Consider the following 20,418-nt stretch of genomic DNA (forward strand, 5'->3'; position numbering starts at 1 on the left):
TCTGCTGAACCGGTTCTGTGTTGATACGGCTGAACGTTTTAGATATTCATCCTCCTGACCGACCCATTTCAGTTTTCTGGCAGCAATCACCAGGGGTCACCAGAGGTCAAATGCCTTGTGTTTGAAAGGGTTCATGATCCCTTTGATTTGGACAGTTTTGGACCAGGAACTGTTTCCGGACTTCATCCTAGTCTACACTTTATCGGCATGTTCTCTCTTCTTTCTTGTTTTGAAGAAGAGCTGAGTGAGTACGGCTAGAATCAAAATTATTCATACCCCTGGCAGATTTAAATAATTTTCATTCAACCAAGAACGTCTGATCATCAGAGTTTATATCAGTTTACAGGAAAAGATAAACTCATGGATTATAGGTTAGAGGCTCCCAGCAGTAATTTGTTTTGTATTAATAAATATTATCTTCAACCAGTTTGAAAAAAGCAAAATAAGAGTTAAAAATGCGTGTGTTAGATTTACTGGGAAGAGATCGCAGGAGGTGGTTGACTGCAGCACGAACGATTTTATTTTATGCTGCTGCATTAAAAGAAGATTTCATTTACAGGTTTTTCTGTATCAGGGATGCTAGTAATGGTTTCTCTTGAAGAACTGTTGGCTGTTCTGGATGTTAAACAGCAGGAAAGCTGCAGGATTGGAGTTGTTCTGTAAAGGGTTCTGATGATGACCTGGCTCTCAGTTTTCAGTTATTTTAGAGAGGAGGGCAAGAAGTTTGACTTTAAATGGAACTGCTGCAGCATTTTCTTGTACCTGGTTCTTTAAAACTTTGTATATTTGGATTCTGCAGAAGACTGGGTCAACAAGCAGACAAGATAAGTCCTAAAGTACTGAGATCTGTCCTCCCATTATTGTGCCTACTGAAGCCGGACAGAACCTTCAAACCAAATAGTTATAATGATCTCGATGATGGAGATTCACTGAAGGAGGAGACAGAGGACAGACCTCTGGGGACTTAGGAGGAAGTGGACTCAGCAAGATGAATATTTACCCACAAACAGCTTTATTGACACAGAATGAATTAACACCATTGACACCGGGGGCCGAGGTCCGATCGATGTTCTGTCTCACACTTGATGGAACCGTGTGACCAAACAGGAAAAGCTACAGGAGAGTCAGAGTGGACTGATTTTACTCATTGCTCAGCCTGATGTTTAAATCAGAAAGCAGAAACCTGTTTCAGTTTTAGCTGCAGGCAGGAAATATTCTGACTCTGATCCGACTCCAGAGAGGATTCTGGTGAAAAATCCAGGTTTGGTCAGTTCATCCAAGCCATTAGAGGTTCTTTATCTTTGACTGGACCCGGGTCTCAAGGTTAGTCTGACTGCTGATGTCATTTTGAGGCTCCGCCCCTTTTTTCCTGCTGGATTTTTAGTTCATTTTTTTTTTTACAGAATTTACCGTTGTTTACCTAGCAACAAGGCAAAATGAATTCTGATTGGGTGGAAACTGACTTTTTTTATTTGAAACAGGAATTTCCAACAGTTTCAACAGCCTGCTGGGATGTGCTCATCTCAGCTCCTTCAGCTGATGGGATAACATCTTGCTCAGAGAGGTCCAGATCTTTTGTTTGGTTTCTGCAGCAGTTAAACGTCACATTGAGCTCAGATCTCCAACTCCAATGTTTGGAACATCAGCTTTTCTCTGGATGTATGGAGCCCCAGGGGCCAGGAGTCCTGCCTGTTTCTGAGGAGTCCCTGCTCCATCGCACCTTATTCAGATGGTCCACTTACCTCCTCGGGTTGTCAGAAGGTTCTATTAATGACCTGCAAAATTTTTTCTGCTCCTCAGAAAAATCAGCAGTTTAGAGACGGCAGGTAAATTTAAATGTTTCTAAAGGCAGCTGAGACAGATAGCTCTCAGGCTCTCTCCTGAAAGGAGCAGCTCCACAGCTGATCTGCAGCCTACGCCTTCGGTCCACGGCAGGTTCCTCGTCCCGCTGAGACGTCTTCCCTGATGTCCCCTCAAGCTCTATTCCTGTAGCGCCACATTATCCCCCCGCTGCTATAAATCACTGGGACGCAGCTGCTGAAACCAACATGACTTAGCGCTCCAAGGCATTCTCCAGGAACGCCAACAAGTGTCTGAACCAGAGCCAGCCGGAGCTTCTCCTCATTCCGACACTCAGAGCTCAGTAATGAGCCACAGGAGGAGTCATTTCACAGGGATTTTACAGCAGCAGTTAGCAGCTCCTCAGTGAAACCGCTGCAGGGTAAACAGGACTGTAAATCTGTCCATTAAATGTGTTTGTTTAGCAGATGACTCTCATATGCTTCTGGTTAATAAACCACAGTTATTAGTGCTGGCTTTGGTTTCAAAACATGTCTGCATGGTTCTTACACCGGGCCCTGCCAACATCAATGTGTTCTACTGGGACGTTATGTGATAGAGCAACAACACGTGATGTTTAACTGTTAGATGGACAGAAGGTGAAGAACGGCTGTAGTTGTTAGGTTTGAAAAAAGAAAGATGTGGAAGAAGGAGCTCTGGTCAGATGAGACCAAAACCTTTTATCCAAGAATGTTGGAGAAAACCAACATCCTCAACATACCACCCACCATGGTAAAACATAGTGGTGGCAGCATCATACTGTGGGAGGCTTTTCTTCAACAGGGATAGGGAAGCTGGTCAGAGTTGATGGGAAGATGGATTGAGCTAAATCCAGCCTTTTAGAGTCTATAGAAGACCTGAGACTTGGGTGGAGGTTCACCTTCCAGCAGGTCAACCACCCTGAACATACAGCCAGAGATACAATGGATGGTTGAGATCAAAGCAGATTCATGTTTTAGAATGGCCTAGTTAAAACCCAAACCAGAATCCACCTGAGAATCTGAGGCAAGATTGATGTTTAGATGTTCTCCATCCAATCTGACTGAGCTTGAGTTGATGTTGGAGGACCAGCAGTTAGATGTTGAAGGACCAGTGGTTTAGACGAGTGGTAGCAGACAGATGTCGGAAGACCAGCAGGCAGACGTTGGAGAACCAGCAAGCAGATGTCGGAGGTCCAGCAGTTAGATGTTGGAGGACCAGCAGACAGATGTTGGAGGACCAGCAGTTGGAGGACCAGTGGTTTAGATGTTGGAAGACCTGCAGACAGATGCTGGAGGATCAGGTCTTACTTCGACTACAAGCCAGACTGATTAAATCCCAGCTCTTATCAATAATCTGAGCAGTAACACGTTTTGGGATCATTATACCAGTAAAAACACAGAGGAGGTTCTGAGGACAACATGGAGGCTTAGAACTTGTCAAACTGTTCAAACTGCCTTGAACTGTGACGTTTGGGTCAGAAGGTAGAACCTCTGTCTTCTCAGATTCATCCTGAAGACATTTCTGGTCACCAGGTCAGAACAGTTTCATCAGGCTGCTCTGGACTCCGTCTGTGTTCCTTTATGAGTTCCTGCTGATCCGGCTGGTTTAGATGTTCTAATGATAACCCGTCAGACAGAACTCTGTTATTAACGTCATGTGAGCCGTGCAGCCGGCTCGGCCCGTTCTGAGATGCTTACAGCTCATTGACCCGCCTCCGTTGTTCAGTTGCTATTTCAGGAGCTGCAGTGTCACTGATGAGGCGTTCAAACATCAGAAGCACAGAGAGCTGCTCTGACTTAATGAACATGAAGAACATCTCAGGCTGATTCCTGCAGTCCAACAATGAAGAATCCTCATCTGCTGCTGCGCTGATGCTGCAATATTCATCCAGACCTGAAGAAGACAACCTTAATGTTTGGTCTCAGTGAGTTTCTGTCTGCTGCTGCATAAATATCAGATGTTTCTACAGTCAGCTTCATATTCCTGATGCTGTAGTTCTACACCCTGTATGGAGGTTTAAAAACCTTCATGTTGTTCATGCAGATCACCTGTGTTTGTAGGTTTCCTCCTGATTTCTTCTCCAGATGTTTTTCAGTCTGTTTTAGAAGAACAACCTGATCTGATTCTCGAGCGTCAGATGTTACAGCTCTGACGCAGCTGCAGGTTGAAGCTTCATTTTCCTTAAACAGCAGAAAAAACAGATGTGGACTTGGACACACACTGAGCTGTCCTGCTGCGATGAAGTGCCCTGAAGCAAGGCACCAGCCCCCACAAACACTCACCAGGTGCTTCAGCTGTACCTGTCTGTGGCTCCACCAGGGGTTTGTGCTCACTGACTAGACATTCCCAGCTGTTGCATTCAGGAACTGTGGGATTTGGGAATGCCTTCAAAACATCATAGATATGTTTATGATCGATATAGTTTATCTGTGAAGACATGCTTCACTGATCTAAGCTGTTCAGTTCACCAGAAGACATCCTCCTAGATCTAACTCAGTGCTGAGAAACCAATTAGTCAGGTTCCCACAGCTGTGCCAGTTAGTTCCCCCAACACGTTCCACTGCAGCTGAAACCCTCACTCTGCCATAGCGGCTGTGAATGTAACAAATCATGCATGCGTTCTTCACCTCATGTAACCACAGACATCTTAGGTTCTGATCGTGCCTTCTGAACGTTCTTGCTCAGTTTGACTGATGGATAAACAGGATTTCAATGAGGGAACCCCTGGAAAACTTAAACATGCAAAGAAAAAAATAAACATGTTTTAGGTTAAACATGTTGGAGTAAGTCATCCTTTGTATGTTTAAACTAATGCATCAAAAGGTTAGCACCAAGAACACTAGGCTAATGCTAACACCTATCAATTCACTGCTAGCGATTAGCATGATTAGCATTGTTACCATACTAATCAATCTACCGAGCTAAAGGTACCAGTTCAACATGGATCAGTGATGGATGCCAAGAATATATCTATGCTCTGTAACTGAGTTTGTACGGCAACACCATTAGGTTAAAAGTGATGGACAACCACCAGTTGTGTCCAGTTTGAATAGACTTTCAGCAGAGTTTGAACACCATGATAAGAAGTGTTTGAGGTGCACATGTTGGGGAGGTCTCTGCTCAGCCTACCTGACCTTATTGGTTCACTGAGACAAGAATTCCTTCAAATAAAAGATAAAAAGTGTTTATCAAACTACTGGGTGGAGATTTGTGCTTGTATCTGACTGATAACTCTCTTCATTTGAGCGAATTCATCCATTTTTACTTATTGGTCACTTGATGTAAAATGAACCTTCTTAATGTGATCAAATTTTCACAATGCTTTACCTTTGAGTTTACTCTGTTGTAACTTTAAGATCTGACAGTAAAGAGGTTATCAAACTGATTGTTTGTCTGATTGTGTTTTTTAAAACAGCTTTATGTTTAATTCTGACTGAGTCATCGTCTCTCAGTCCACATAAATGAACTTAATTATATAGAATATTTTATATTTTCCGACCTGGTGAGTGGAATATGATTTCATCTCCAGCTGTAGTTTACAGTTTGTTCAGGTTAGATCAGGATTCATTTCAGGTCTGGATCAGTTAAGTCTACGTTTGACCAATGTTGAGGCAGATTAATAACAACTAACCTAAACTGGCCTGAAGGGAAAACAGATCAAACTGGGTTTGGACAGACTAAATAAAACCGAGACAAGACTGATTCAGTTTGAGTTGACAATCTTACAGCTGTTCACTAGATTAAAGCTGGATTAAATTAGGATGGTCAGAATTAGATTAACCAGATTAAACCCGACCGAACTGAGCTACTGTAAATAGAATTACAGTCGGTGATAAACTCTGGTGTCTGTTTAAACTGGATTAAACTCCTCAGTGATGAAGAGGAGAGCTCAGACTCTGAGGTCAGGTGATGTTCCTGCTGATCTGCTCACGTTTTTCTGAGAAACGCCTCCAGAATATTCCCAGGATCACACAACAACAACACAACACAGAACATTTCCCATCTCCCAACAGAGAAACAGTCTCCGACGGCAACCAGAGCTGGGATACAGTTGCTATAGCGACGTATGTTTCTCTCTTCCTGGTGGACCCGAGTTTACCTGAGTGTTATAATTAGCGGTGTGTGTGTTTATGTGTGAGGGAGGTCACTGGGAACAGGAGGAGTGTGAGGTGAAAACACAGAAACCCCCAGGACGTCTCCCAGAATAACCCCATTATGTTCGTTTGTCCCGGAGTCCACTGGTCCGTCTCTGGCTCTGTTACTCACAGCTTCGTGCACACTTTTCATTTCATGCACAGAGAGAGCTGCAGCTTTTGTTCAGTTGTCTGGGACCAACAGAGATCAGACGTCTTTGCAAGTTCTGATTTGCTGTGGAATCGTGTAGTTTTTCTTCCCCGAAACAGCACCAAACCAGAGTTGGGCCCAATTCAAAAAGATCTATCTGCTTTTCGTATTCTGCTGGCAAGCGAACACCATCTGTCTTTGTTGAATGATTTAAATGAAGTATTCTACCTAAAGATTGCCATGTTTAATGTTTTTAGAGTACATTTCAGGCAAAGCAACGTCTAATTCTCAAAGATTAGCGCTGTTTGTGTGAAATAATTAGTGTTTCCTGAAAGCAGGTGAGAATTCTGTTCTGCTGGTGCCACAAAGAGGTCAGGAGGGTCAAAGGAAGTAGAATTTGTCCTTTTATTTCTGGGATGAGTGCCAGACATGACAAATCATTTCTTTTGTCAAAAATAAGTTATAAAAGCATAGAACCGTGTGGATGTAGGCGAGGCGACTGTGGCTCAGTGGGAGGAGTGGTCGTCTTGCAATCTGAAAGTTGTGGGTTCAATTCCAGCTTCCTTCTGGCACATGTCAATGTGCCCCTGGGCAAGGCACTTCAAATTGCCCACCGATCTGCGTATGAATGTGTGTCTGGGTAAATGTGGCTCCTGTGTAAAGTGCTTTGAGTGGTCAGGATGACTGGAAAGGCGCTGTAGAAGTTCAGTCCATTTACCATTTGATGTAATGTTCTACCGATAACCAAGTTAACCTTGGGTTGTTGTTCTAACCCTCTGGGTTCCTTCAGTTTGTTCTTCACATCAGTCACTGGATACAAGAAGTGCTCTTTTTGTAAAATGTCATAAAATATGAGGTATAACTAATCAATGTTTTCCATTAATATTATTATGAACTTCAGTTCTTACCATATCAAAAGTCTGTTTTTATAGGAAAAATACACTGAAAAAACCCATCCCATTTATGCTCATTGGGTTTTATTGGGGGGGCTGGGATTATCGGAGCTGGGAGCGTCAAAAATCAGCAGCAACATTAATTCAAATGAATCTTTATTTGAAACAAATCATGATCAACGAGCTGACTTGTTTTCTGCTGATTGGTCTAGATTTCCCTCTGGCACAAAGAGACCCAGGAGTGTCAAACATTACTGCAGTTATTTATAGAACCATTCAAATAAATCATTTAAAGCCCCAGTTTGACCTGATTCATGTCCAGGATGAGCGGATCAGAACCTCTGGGTCTAAATTATTACTTCATGTCTGTAAATCTGGTCTGACTTCACCTCACAGGGACATGCTGTTGTTCTCAGCAGACATCCAACATGATGGTCTGTGATTGAAAACATCTCATTTCTCTAAAGTGTGTGTTCTTAATGTAAGCTGACGGGTCATGTTCTCTGGTACCGTGAGACTGGGTCTACATTTAGACTGGAAGTGTTTGAATGTTTGTGTCTCCACTGCAGCAGACTGTGTAGACCTTATATCTGTGTGTGTGTGTGTGTGTGTGTGTGTGTGTGTGTGTGTGTTGCCTGGGTGTTAGTGGCCCCCACTGAGGGGCCTCCTTCAGTGTGAGTGGTGGTTCTCAAGTGGCGTCCCTCCATTAACACAGACGGAGGTGTGTGTTGGAGATAACTGCTAGCTGTCATGCTGTGACACTTTACACACACACACACACACACACACACACACACACACACACACACACACACACACAGGACTGTGATGATGGAAAGCGACAGAGCCATCACACACTCTCTCACATGCCACCACATTGACTCACTCATCAGGAGACGGATGGATGGAAGTGCAGGAATGACACACATTTCACTCTGTGTGTGTGTGTGTGTGTGTGTGTGTGTGTGTGTGTGTGCATGTTTATCATGCACTGCTTCAGTCACTTTGAAGAGTAGCATCAGCAGATCTGAATCCGTTTGATCCAGTTAGCACTGATCCTTGTTCCTGTACCATTTGGGTCAGAGTGAGGTTCTGTAAACCCAGATGGTTCCAGATTTAACCTACATTAGCAGTGAGTGTGGTTTGGACAGGCAGCTGCATTACCTTTATTATCATGCCCAGGATGACTCATGACCCAATGAGAAGCGGGTCGGCTCTGTGAAAGGCTTCCCACAAGTTCAGACCTCAGGGACCAATCAGGTCTGCAGAGAGGATCATCAGGGCTGACCTTCCATCCATCCAGAACTTGTAGAGTCTAGAGTGAGGAGAAGGGCAGCTAACATCTCTGCAGACCCCACACATCCTGAACACAAACTATTTAGGTTTTTACCTTTAGGTGGCGCCACAGAGACAGTTTCTCCCCCCAGGCGGTCTCTCTGATGGACACTGAACAGTCAGAGGGTCCAGATCCAAACACTTTATATGTGCATATTTACAATAAAAATACTTTTATTTTTATTTCCCAGCTTATATATTTAGATTTAAAAGCATAGTGGAACCAAGGTCAGTGCCAGGTTTGTGTTACAATCTTGGCGAATAAAAATGATTGTGATATTAGATTCATGTTTCATGTTAACTAATGTAGATCCTGTAATAATAAAACTCAAAGTATCTTCTGACCAACAGGTTGGTAAAGAATAACAATGAGGTCCTCATTACAGTTTAGCTCTAAATCTAAATCTTTTTAGACTTTCTCCCTAAAAGCAGATTTTTTTTTTTTGTAAATTCTTTTCTATTTCAGTAAAAAGGATTTTTCATTAAACTAATTTATTAAAATGTATAAATCATTAGATGCTCCTTAAGGACTATGAAGTAGCGGGTTATGACTACTGCATCATTATTAACAGATATTATGTTATATTACATCACAAAGGAATGAATCATGGTGAGGCTAACGAAGCAGTGGTACACGGTGTACTTATTTATTTATTATTTGCCTTGTTTGTCCTTCACAGTGCCCACTTTTAACCCCCCTGGAGAGGAGTTGAAAAGTCTCCAGTCTTCTCCAGCATTTCGCAGGTTTTCTTCCTGGATTGTCCTGGATTTAGCTCCATCCATCTTCCCTTGGCAGCATCCCCCACAGCATGATGCTGCCACCACCTTGTTTCACTGTGGTATTCAGGGGTATCACAGTAAATTGATTCTTTTCAGATATTTATGTATAAAACATTTTGAGACCACACACTGCTAATAGTAATCTACATGTACAGTAACCTCATACTATGCTTTATGTGTAATTGGCTCCTTCTCTGGTCTTTATTCCCACCTTTATGTCCCTCGTGAGTTTCCGTCTCAGTCTGCTTCAGTAAGGTAGGTACACATACAGGCAGGGAGGATGGATGTGAGTGAGGCCTCCTTGCTGTCTGCAGCAGCCCAGCAGGGGTGGTCCCACCTGGGATCGGGGACAACACAGTGTGTCTGTGTCCTCAGGGTTGTTGGTTTGAGTCCCAGGGTAGTGTCTGCTCAGCAGCAACCTTTTCTGTGTCTCACTGTGGAGCTCAGTCAGAGCTTTGTTGGACCTTGGTCCAACAAAGCTCTGACTGAGCTCTGACTGAGCTGGTTGAGGCTTCTGCACCTGTGATGCCGTTGATGTCAGGACATCTTCCTTCTCAGAGGAAACACCTCCTGAACATCCAGAACAAGTTTCTGTTGGTCCCAGTTCATATGGAGTTCTCCATCTGAGCCGTGGGCCAAGCAGCTCCACTGATGGCTCACCTGTGGACTGGCTGCTGGGATGTTTTCATCCAGCAGAGATGAGCGTGATGAGATATGGATGTGGAATTAATGACCAATCTGTGGTGTCTTCTGTAGTCTTCTACTGTGATTGTGGGTGGGTCGCACTCGGTAACAAGCCTTTGGACCCTGTCAGGAGTAACTGCAGAGAGGGATGCTTGAAAATGTCACCTTGCGCCCACGTTCTGCGGAAAGCAGCACTGCTACATATTTCACGTCTCTGAGACCAACACTGGAGTTATGTAATCACCTGAGAAGCTGCAGATATCCATGCAGGTGATAAAAGACACCGTTTTAAACAGACTTTCACACTCAGGGACTCCTGTTGTTCTTCTGTGTTGCAGAAAGTGTCCAGATGGGTTTGACTGTCTGAAAACAGGAAGAAATCCAAACTACGGATACACCAGCTTCGACACGTTCGGATGGGCCTTCCTGTCGTTGTTCCGGCTGATGACCCAGGACTACTGGGAGAACCTCTACCATCATGTAATGCTCAGGATCTCAGAGAGGAGACTTAAAGCTGTTATGTTTTCATTTATGGGCACACTTTGATGCTTCCTACATTCAGCCCTGGGTGAAAGTGTCAGGATTCGTTGTGTGAAGGCCGGCTGTTGGTCAGGAACTCCTGCAGACTTTCTCTTATTTCAACCCTATAACATTTTTTACATTCCAGAAAAATGTGTTCCGACTTCTGCTTTTTATATTTTTAAAAACATTTAGGTTTGTCCAAAATGTGTTTTTCCCATAGAAAATGAATTGGGATGACCAGTTTTCTCTTCCCCCTGCCTGCAACTAGAAAAGTGATTCAGACTAGAAGCAGCTTTAGCTTCCTGAAATCTGGAGATAGAAATGCCAGAGGAGTGACAGTGACAGAGGAGAAGTACTAGGTGGAGAAGAAACATTATGGAGAGAAACCAAAAACCTAACTTGCTTACTTCAACATAGCAGCTGTTAAACATCACATGATTACATCCCTGTAAGCTAACCGCACATTTTCTTCTTCTTCTGTGTCTTTGCTTTGTCGGGTTTGATGGGACTCCAGACGCTGCGGTCAGCCGGTAAGACCTACATGGTGTTCTTCGTGGTGGTCATCTTCCTGGGCTCCTTCTACCTGATCAACCTCATTCTAGCCGTGGTTGCCATGGCGTACGAGGAGCAGAACCAGGCCACCATCGCCGAGGCGTGTCAGAAGGAGCGCGAGTTCCAGCAGGCAATGGAGAGACTTAAGAAAGAGCAGCAGGTAAGAGGTCCATAAGTCCCCCAGTAGAACCATTACGGCCTGTTTGTTGTTACTGTTTCAGTCCTTTTATTCATTCATTCATTTTTCCACCAGATCGCTGCACAGAAACCACCTGACTCTGATTCCCTGACGTCTCCAGACCTCTCACCGCTTGGCCCGCCATTGGACAGCTCCGAGGAGCGGAGGCGGAGCCAAGCGCTGATGGGTGTGGCTGAACGGGAGGGAAACCTGTCAGAGGAAAAGCTGCTGCAAGTGGACTTGATGGACGGAGGAAAGGTGAGTCATAACCTTCTCAGTGCGTCAGAGTTTGAATCCTTCAAAATAAAAGCTTCCTCTGTCCTCTCCACCTTCAGGCCCTCCATCCTCTCCTCGCTCGCTCCTTCTCCACGAGGACTCGACGAAGCAGTCAGGTCTCATCCATCTTTAACTTCCGGCTGAGGAGCCGAGGGTCGGAAGGGGAGATGGCTGACGATGAATTCAGCGTCCCGGGTGATGTTGTGGAGGGCGTCGAAGGCAGAACATACAGCGGGGGAACTTTCAGTGGTATCCTGCCCAATCCATGGCCCAAACGGAGACTGAGCACCTACAGCACAGCCAGCAGGAACTCCCAGGTGAGTCATCCTATAAATTGCTGTTAGAATAAGTCCTTTTTTGTTCTGTTTTCACATGATGCAAACCCCTAAAAACATGAAAAAGGTCTGACTATACAGAGGAAACTGACTTATATGATCATGACCAGATTCATTAGGAGGAGTTTATCAGAACAAACAACCTTCAAAGTCTGCAGAACCTCTCCAGATTATTTTAGATAAACAGACTTCAACTCTGCTGTTCAGAGTAAATCATTTATGAATTAGGACAGATATAACAAGCTGAACATGGGATCATTTCTCCTGTCTTTGTTGCTTTGGTATTTATCATTTTTCATTTATTCAGAGATGTTTAGTGTTGCTTCAGTAGTGAACAACTGCATGTGAAATGATGCTTTGTTACATTTTTTGGTCTACAATAGTAAAAACCTCAAAGGTTCTTTCTTTTTCTCTCCCTGTCAGCCGCTACTGAGGGTCGCCCACAGCTGCTCTGAGCGCGCCCAGTAGGACAGGTGGACAGGAGGCGGGACAGAGTGAAGCTGTCTCCCCGGCTTTTTAAGAAACGGGAGAAACAGAAAACGAAATAACGTTCAAATTACAGCGCCCATGAGGTCCAAAAAGCACGTCAGTCGCACATTAAATGAGTTAACGCTGTTAAAAGGAAATGACGTTAACGAGCATTTACGTGTTACTTTGACAGTTCTATTTGGAAGGTTTTTCCTACCTTCACGTTACCAAGACCTTTTCCATTCATCAGCTCAGGACTTTGTTAAATATCACTTGTAGCGTGCCTTTTTCACTTCAAATACATGCTGGGTTCATAGTTCACAGCTCACGCCAAATAAAGTGCTGAATGCAGCATGCTAGGTAAACTTGAGCCCAAGTTAAGAGAGGTCAGAAATAGTCTGAACATGAACGTAGACACGAACACAAGGGCTGGTATGTAAAACATTGTCTTACATGCAAGCGACGCGCAAGCATCATCCCACTGTCTCTTCTTTCTTCTCTTTTCTGCACCAACACTTCATGCATGTGGAGGCCATGTCCAAACACAGGTGTGTCCAAACAGGTGTAAGGCAGACCACTGGGAGGTGGGGGAGGGGGGTACTGCTGGAGAGAGGTCCATATTTTGTTTCTGCAAACATTTTTATTTTGTATTGCTTATTTAATAACACACTACACATTTAAATTTTAAAGATATTGCTATTATGATCATTTTAATTTTGATGATTTTTCACGTGCCTGATTTTTTATGGCGCCCTACACGCAGTGCGTAATGGACGTGGGCGGAGCTTCGAAAGCATTTACCAGCATCCTGTCTGTCTGCTAAACACAGATGCTGCCTCTTCTGCCCTCTGGTGGCCATTCTTATATGACAGCTTAAGGGTGGTTATGCAGTGCGCAGGACCTGGCACTAAAACTCTAAGGAAGCAAAAACCCAGAAACAGGGTCAAGTTTGTCCTTTTGGCAATTAATCTGGTAGTGGTTCAAATATCTTGATATTGGACACTTTTCTTAGAAGCTCAAACATCACCTGATTTCCCCTGATTCCTGCTACAGAAACACACCTGTCATAATTCACCTGTGGAAACCGTTATCAGTCTTCCAGCTGAGGTCATTACTCTGTTTGCTACGGAAGAATGACAGTAGTAGAGTTGTTGTAGGACTCAATGCAAGCAGGAGGTAGGCCGAACTGATTGAATCAAATAAAAGGTCAAAATGAACGGTACACGCTGGGTGACACCAAGAGTTAGGAGCACAGCCAGCAGGACTACAAATGGACCAGGACAGGTTCTGACAACACTGATTCATGGATCTAAAACAGGTGAGACTGCCGAACAACAGGCTGCTCTGGAGAACGCAGGGAGACAATAACTAAGCAGGTCCAACACGAGCTTGACCTGGAGACAAGACCACAGGTGACTAAATACTCAGGAACTGGAGAAATAACTCAAACAATCAGGAGACACAACCAAGCGCACAGAAAAAGACAGACGAACAAAATAAAACAGGAACTGAAATCTCCAAAGACCTACAATAACTAAGAACAAAACTTAAAAACCAAATATGAACGAGTTAAAGCACATATTAAACTAAGAAAAGAACCTGACACCGGACCAAATCTAAGTGATTCCTGTCTTTTTATTCTTGTGACATTACATTTTACACAAAGAAATGCTACACTGATAAATCTGTGTTTAAGGACCACAAAGCAGTGCTTCTACACCTTATTCCTGGAAAACTGCTAGCTCACCAGGAACCTGAACCTTCAAGAACGTTTTAGGCTTCTAGACTCTCTGGATCTCACCTCCAACTGAGAAATAAATCTGTTCCATGAAGGCTCCACCTCGTGCCTTCCAGGATCTAAAGGATCTACTGCTGACGGTTACCACAGGAGACCCTCAGAGGTCCAGAGAAGTCCATCATGAAGCTAGTCAACGGTTCAGAGGAAGAATGGAAAACATTTTCAGCATTAGACTTTGGCTGATAGTTGAGATTTTAACTCCAGTTATCAACACTATCACACTAATAACAATTATTCATCTGTTAAATGTCTTATTTAGAGAAATTTGTCTTTGGCTCCTCCTTCTTTATGACGTCATATATCATGCAGATAACCTCGAGCCTTTTGCTTGACCTTGCTAACGTGTTCTGCAGTGAAGATGTGGGAATAATTCATCTTAACCAGTTGCAGAGACTCCATCCAGGAAGTCCTACAGGACTGTCACTAAGGTCCAGCTGTCGTTATCACAGAGCGGACGTGTGAATCCTGCCTGGCTGTTGGTAACCAAACCCCAGTCGTGGCAGGCATTTAGGACTCGTTAATCTCTGACAGAGTGTTGTTTGAACTCTGGATTAGAGATGATTAACTGAGGTAGAACCAGATGAGATCAGCCAGATTAAACCTAAACATACCAAACATCTGATCAGGTTTCTAACTTCTGTCTCCAGGTGTTTTATCCAACCCTGAACGTCAACGGGAAGCTGTTTGTCTCCATGGATCAGAACGGGCTTTCCCCTCCGCCGCTTCAGGGGCAGTTGTCTGCGTGCACTATGGAGAAGGTCAAGGAGGAGAGTGTGAGTATGGCTTCCTCAGAGTGGAAACACTGGTGCAGCATGCAGCCGTCCACCACCCAGATATGTAAATTATGAAAAAGCGCTCTGCATAACTGCACTCTGATATCATGGAGATATATACACACACACACACACACACACACACACTCATATGAACCAGCTCAGATAACTGTGTCATGGTACCCCCACCCCCCAGGATCAGAAACATCTAACCTGAGTCTCTGCTGTGGGCCAGAAACCAACAGGGACACGCTCCTGATGGGTCCCTCCTGTAGAGAAACCCTGGTTTCAGTCAACCCAGTCATCCTATTGTGTAACTCATTATTATACATTTTATCCATTAGCTAAATAAATACAGAGAATCTGAATAATGGTTCCTATTGTGTTGACCCCTGATGACCCACTGGTGGAGGAAGGACTTGGTTGGTTCTCAGGACTCCTGGAGCAGCTCACATGTTGCTGAGTGGTGAGGAACTGCAGCTTCTGTGGCTGCAGAAACCAACGTTTGAGTGTTGAAGGAATTCAGAGAGGCCATCGACTTGGTTGGCCTGAAGGACTAGTCCAAGTCCTTCGCAGTGCAGAAGACCCTAAGATAGTTAAAACAGCCCTCCACAGAAGGACATCAGGAGATGATGTCATTCACTCTGAGATGCTGATGGTTCTGAAGCCTTTTTGGACTGATGTGGCAGAAAAGCTTCTTCTTTGTTACGTGAACAGGCTGGGATGGGTGTCCCAGTTTTCCATAAAGGGAACTAGGAAGGGGAGCCCAACTATTGAGGCTTTCCTTCTCCCTGGGAAAGTGTGGCCTACAAAGATTCAAAACTTTCTGGCACAACTTCATCTACTTCCAAGGTGATTTTGAGAGGGACAAACAAATCTGGTGAGGGACGACTCCAGCAACACTTGAAATGCCGAGGAAACAACTTTATTAATAAAGTTGTTTCCTCAGCATTTCAAGTGATTATCCCACCAAAGGTTACCCTGCTGCAGAGATGGACCTTCCTAGGCTGCTCTTCCACACCTGAATCAAATGATTTATCTCGGCCTGTCAGGGGAGTTGAGTTTTCCAGACTATGTGTGCTTTGTGGATCTGGAGCAAGTTAAGACCTTGTTTCCTGAGCCATTCTGTAGGGGAGCTAATGTATTGGGCTGCTGTTGTGGACTGTCTGATCCACCAAAGTAAGAGCTCTGTCCACATTCTCAGAATATTTTAAATGTTCACCAGTTCCTGATGTCCAGGAACTGGTGAACTGGTGTTCCTGATGTTCTGTTCTGGACAGAACCTCAATGAGAGAACCTCAAGGTTTACTCATTTACTCCTTTTGGAGGTTCTCGGGGCACATCCTGCTGAAGGACATACTGGGGGCAGATCCTGAACTTGGTGGGATCAACTATATGGGTATGTCCCAATTCAGGGGCTGGATCCTTCGAAGGACCCGGTCTACGTGGGCTGGGTCCTTCGTCGACCGCTAAAACCACGGAGGCCGGAGGTGAGCAGCTGCGGATTGGCACGGTCTAGCCTCACCGGCGGGAAGGCTGGCGAGGCAAGCCGGCAGTTACTACGGCGGGAGCGGAAAACTCCGAACACGTCGAAGCACGTTTGAAATTAAGTGATGTCTTGATAAATCAAGCAGATTTTTCATGTCTACATAGTTATATTCCCGCACTAAAAACATTGTAAAAGTTAATTTGTGTCACAGAAAGTGTAATTTTTCACAATTTAATCACAGCTTTTGGCTGCCCCTGCTTGAACAATCATGGGAATCATGGGAAAAGATGGACCGCGAAGGATACTCACAACCCATCCTTCAAATCTGCATTTGAAGGAGTCTTGGAAGGATTCATGAATTGGGACAGCCTTGTGACGTAATCGGCCTACAAATACGGCCTTCGAAGGATCCAGCCCCTGAATTGGGACACACCCACTATCTCTGCTGGTCTGGAAAGATCTTGAGGTCTCTCAGTTAGAGATGGGTGTTAGTTTTGGATGAAACATTTTGTCAGACCTTTGTGTCTTCCTCGTATGCTTTTTGTTGGACTCCTGCGTTGTACAGTAGGTCTTCCAAGAGCACCTTAACGTTATAAGGGGTTGTTTTCAGGTTGGTATTTTACAGATGGATAGATTGGCTTGAAAATAAGTTTATGAGCCTGACAGTGGTTGTGAAAAAGGTACCGATCTGCCCTGATGACAAAGTTTTTACAATAATTTTTATGTGTTGGGCGTGGCGCTGATGGTGTACGGGCCAAAGCGCGCGACCATATGCAGAGGCTATAGTCCTCAAAACAGCTGTCCAGGGTTCGAGTCCTGGACCCGGCGACATTTGCCGAATGTCTCCCCCTCTCTCTACCCCTCTTTCCTGTCTGCCTACTGTCAAAAAATAAAAAAAATAAAGGCCACTAATGACAAAAAAAAAATATCTTTAAAAATATTATTTTTATGTGTTGGAGAAAAGAGGGCCTTGTACAGAACCTTGGAGAACACCACATTTAGATGTTGTCTTTGCAATGATGCTTAGAAATAGACTGGGATCGGTTCAGCCTACTAACAGATTGCAATTTCTAGCAGGATTAGTTCAGATGGTGTCTGCTCTTTAACCAGATGTTACTGAAGAACCACCAACAGTGTTTCCTGTTGGCTTCCTCTCTCCAGCAGCGTTCATGTATGATGTGCTTCATGCAGCAGAGGTGAAAATGCTGCATGACTCATGCAGAGATGAAGACAAGCCCTGTTTTTGCTCATGCTAATGTGTGGACATTTGTTTATGTCTGTTGACCTTAAGCTGGCTGTATTTTTAAGGCGAATTATGTAATAAAACCAACATCTTGTTTATGCAGAGTTCACAGAGCTTAAGATTTCTGAGTGGATAAAGCTTGAGCTCTAGATTGCTCTTATAATGAGATAAATATTAGTTGTGAAATGTCGCCAACATCTAAGAAAACTGCTGAACAGGAAACCATGAGAGAATTTATTTTCTGTATTTTTACCATCAGAATTTAAAGAGTTGTTAGTGAGTTTTAAGGGAAAAGCAAAGGAAATGTCCGTTTGTTTCGTTTGGTTTGTTGTTAGAGATTTATTTTCCCGACCAGGATGTTTTCTCAGTCTCATCCTGACTCTCAGAATCAAGCTTGAAGAAACCCAGGAGGAGCTGAGAATCCTCAGAGCTCCAGGACTTCAGGGACTGTATTTATTTCCAACCTGTCTGTGAAGTTCCTCCATCAGACGGGAAATACAGCATGATGAGGACAAACACAGCAGCCTGCAGGTGTTCAGGTTTCTCCACCTGTACACAGGCTGCCCTGCAGACCTTCACCGTTATATAACCAGGAGATGAAGAGGAGGCTGAAGAAGGCCATCTCAGAGAGATAATGCTTCTTAACCTTGGACAATGTTACCCTATGGTGTTTTATATGTTCATCAATACAGATGAAAGGTTCAAGAAACATTTTTATGTTTCAATGTTTGGTTTGCTTCATTATCTTACTGAGCAAAAGTATTCACACCCCTTAAATGTTTGCACGTTTTATGATGTTCCAGCTACAGACTTCTGCATGTTTTGTTTGAGATTTTATGTGATTGGCCAATATTTTTTTAGAAATAAAAATTTGATAATCTTCCTGAGTCAGAACTCAGTAGAACCTCCTCTGGCTGCAGGTATTTTGGGGTTTATCTCCACCAACTTTGTACATCTACAGACTTTGTTTCTTCTTTGTAAAAGAACAAAGCAATTCTTGCCACAGGTTCTCAGTTGGATTTCAGTCTGAACTTTGACTAGACAATTCTAATTTTAAGATTGTGACTCTGCTTTTTGCAGTTTCCATCTTCTTGTTTCTTGTCCTGGGCCAGAGGTCCACCCAGGTGCTGTTAGTTAGTTTGCTAATGAGTCCAGTCTGAAATGTACCAGCTTTCATCCAGCGCTTGGTCACAGCCGCCCAGCCTAAAACCCAACAACATGAACCCATCCAACGCCGGGAGAACACTGTGCTTTTTAACCCACAAAAACCACTTTCTAATTGTTTGCATCAACGTCTTACCAAGCAGCCGAGAGAGAGCCGAGGGAAAGTGATAAAGACCAGGTGGACAGACTTTGCTAAATCCTGGCTCAGTTGTTCTTATATTAGGCTGATCCTCCATGTTGAGTCTGGCTGCCACAGATAAAGACTTCCTGCTTAGTGTAGAAATGTTTCTTCCTAACAAACATGAGGGGAACTGCAGGGGCTGAGTGGGAGTTCTCAGCTGGTCTGAGCTCAGTTCACGGTGTCATGTTGTGACACAAAGCGTTTCTGCCTCCTCTTGTCCACGAACAACACAGACCTGTCGTCCTGCTGCTCCGACCGATGCAGATCTGAGTGGGAGGAAGATGGAGACAGCACATGCTTTATTAGCAGAGAAATGTCACCATGGCGACCCGCAGCAGCCGGAGGAAGCTGAATTAGAACTGGGATGGAGGCTGTTAGGAGTTCACTGCTGTGAGAGTGTTTCCCTGGTGCTTTCCTGCCGCCTCACAGACAGGATGGAGGCGTCGGTGTGGGTGGCGACCTTCAGCTCCGTGCGTCACGGCTCATAGGAGGGGTTCTGTCAGGAAGCGTTATGTAATTACACCTGTGCAGGTGAGGTTCATGCAGGTTCATGCATAACTAAGAGGTCAGACACTCACCTGGGAACCCTGTGAGGTTCACCTTTACAGAGTTATCAGGTGGGAGAAGTTCTGGAGTCAAAGACAACTTACACTTGATTAAACTGGAGCGTTTTATGCCTCCGTATGCCTGGGACCACTCCATGGCTCAGCTTTACAAACTGCACATTATTTAAATGGTTGGGGTGAATGCATGAAAATACAACAACAGCTACAGTAGCTGCAGAAATCCAGAACTGCAGCTTTCCCTCTCTCCTCAGGGTCAGAACCTGTGAGTTGGTCTTCAGTCTTAAGGACCTGTCCACACTAGCATGGACCTTTAATGAAATTAACATAAACTGATCCTGTCCTGCTGCCCGGCTGCTCACATCTCATTCATCAGAAATCACCAGCATCCTGTCATGATGTGAGCTTTCACAAATAAAGTCAGCATCACTGAACCAACAGCTTGTTAAAATAGAGAACTGCTTCTGCTGCCTCCCACTTCACATCTATTCACCAACTACCAGGTTTGGTATATTAACTACAGTGCTGTGAAATGTTTTTACCTCACGACAAAAAGAAAAATTGGTATCCAAACCAATCTATGTGAAAAGTATTTACCCCCTAAATCTAGTAATTGGTCCTGCCACCATTAAGCATTTGTGAAAGCAATCAAAGATCTTAGGAGACCTGAAGATGTATTGGTAGCATGAAAAAACCCATGCCATGATGCCTGTGCCACCATGCTTCACAGGGTTCAGTAGCTTGAATCCAGAGTTGGGGGTCTTAAATAGACCCCACAAGAAAAATCTTCCTTTCATCATAAAAGGTTGCTCCTTATTCCTTTGGCCGACAGTGGGTCTTTCAGGGTCCTCCTTGGTGATAGCTTCATGTAGATACCTTCTTATCGTCTTTGATCACCCTGAGCCTGATTGTTGACTGGGCGGTGATTGGATCCATTGGAATGATAGTTTTCTGGTTTCTTCCATGACTTTCTAGATCTGCTTCCATATCAAATCCTCTGAGATGGTTTTAGCTGAGCAGTCTCGTATTCTTTCCCCTTTTTAATCAAAGTTCAAGATCTTCTGAACTGTTTGTTGATA

General features: G+C 44.1%; 1 protein-coding gene across 1 annotated transcript in view; it reads left to right on the forward strand.

Moving 5' to 3' along the window:
* The window catches only part of scn5lab (sodium channel, voltage gated, type V-like, alpha b), a 210,496-nt gene that overhangs the window by 99,865 nt on the left and 90,213 nt on the right, over positions 1-20,418 (forward strand). The window contains exons 10-14 of the mRNA XM_047349534.1: positions 10,136-10,277; positions 10,834-11,031; positions 11,125-11,307; positions 11,385-11,642; positions 14,574-14,699. Coding sequence (XP_047205490.1) covers positions 10,136-10,277; positions 10,834-11,031; positions 11,125-11,307; positions 11,385-11,642; positions 14,574-14,699 — 907 coding nt within the window. The remainder of the gene's footprint in view (positions 1-10,135; positions 10,278-10,833; positions 11,032-11,124; positions 11,308-11,384; positions 11,643-14,573; positions 14,700-20,418) is intronic.

The sequence above is a fragment of the Girardinichthys multiradiatus genome, chromosome 21, assembly GCF_021462225.1.
Source record: "Girardinichthys multiradiatus isolate DD_20200921_A chromosome 21, DD_fGirMul_XY1, whole genome shotgun sequence".
Lineage (NCBI taxonomy): Eukaryota > Metazoa > Chordata > Actinopteri > Cyprinodontiformes > Goodeidae > Girardinichthys > Girardinichthys multiradiatus.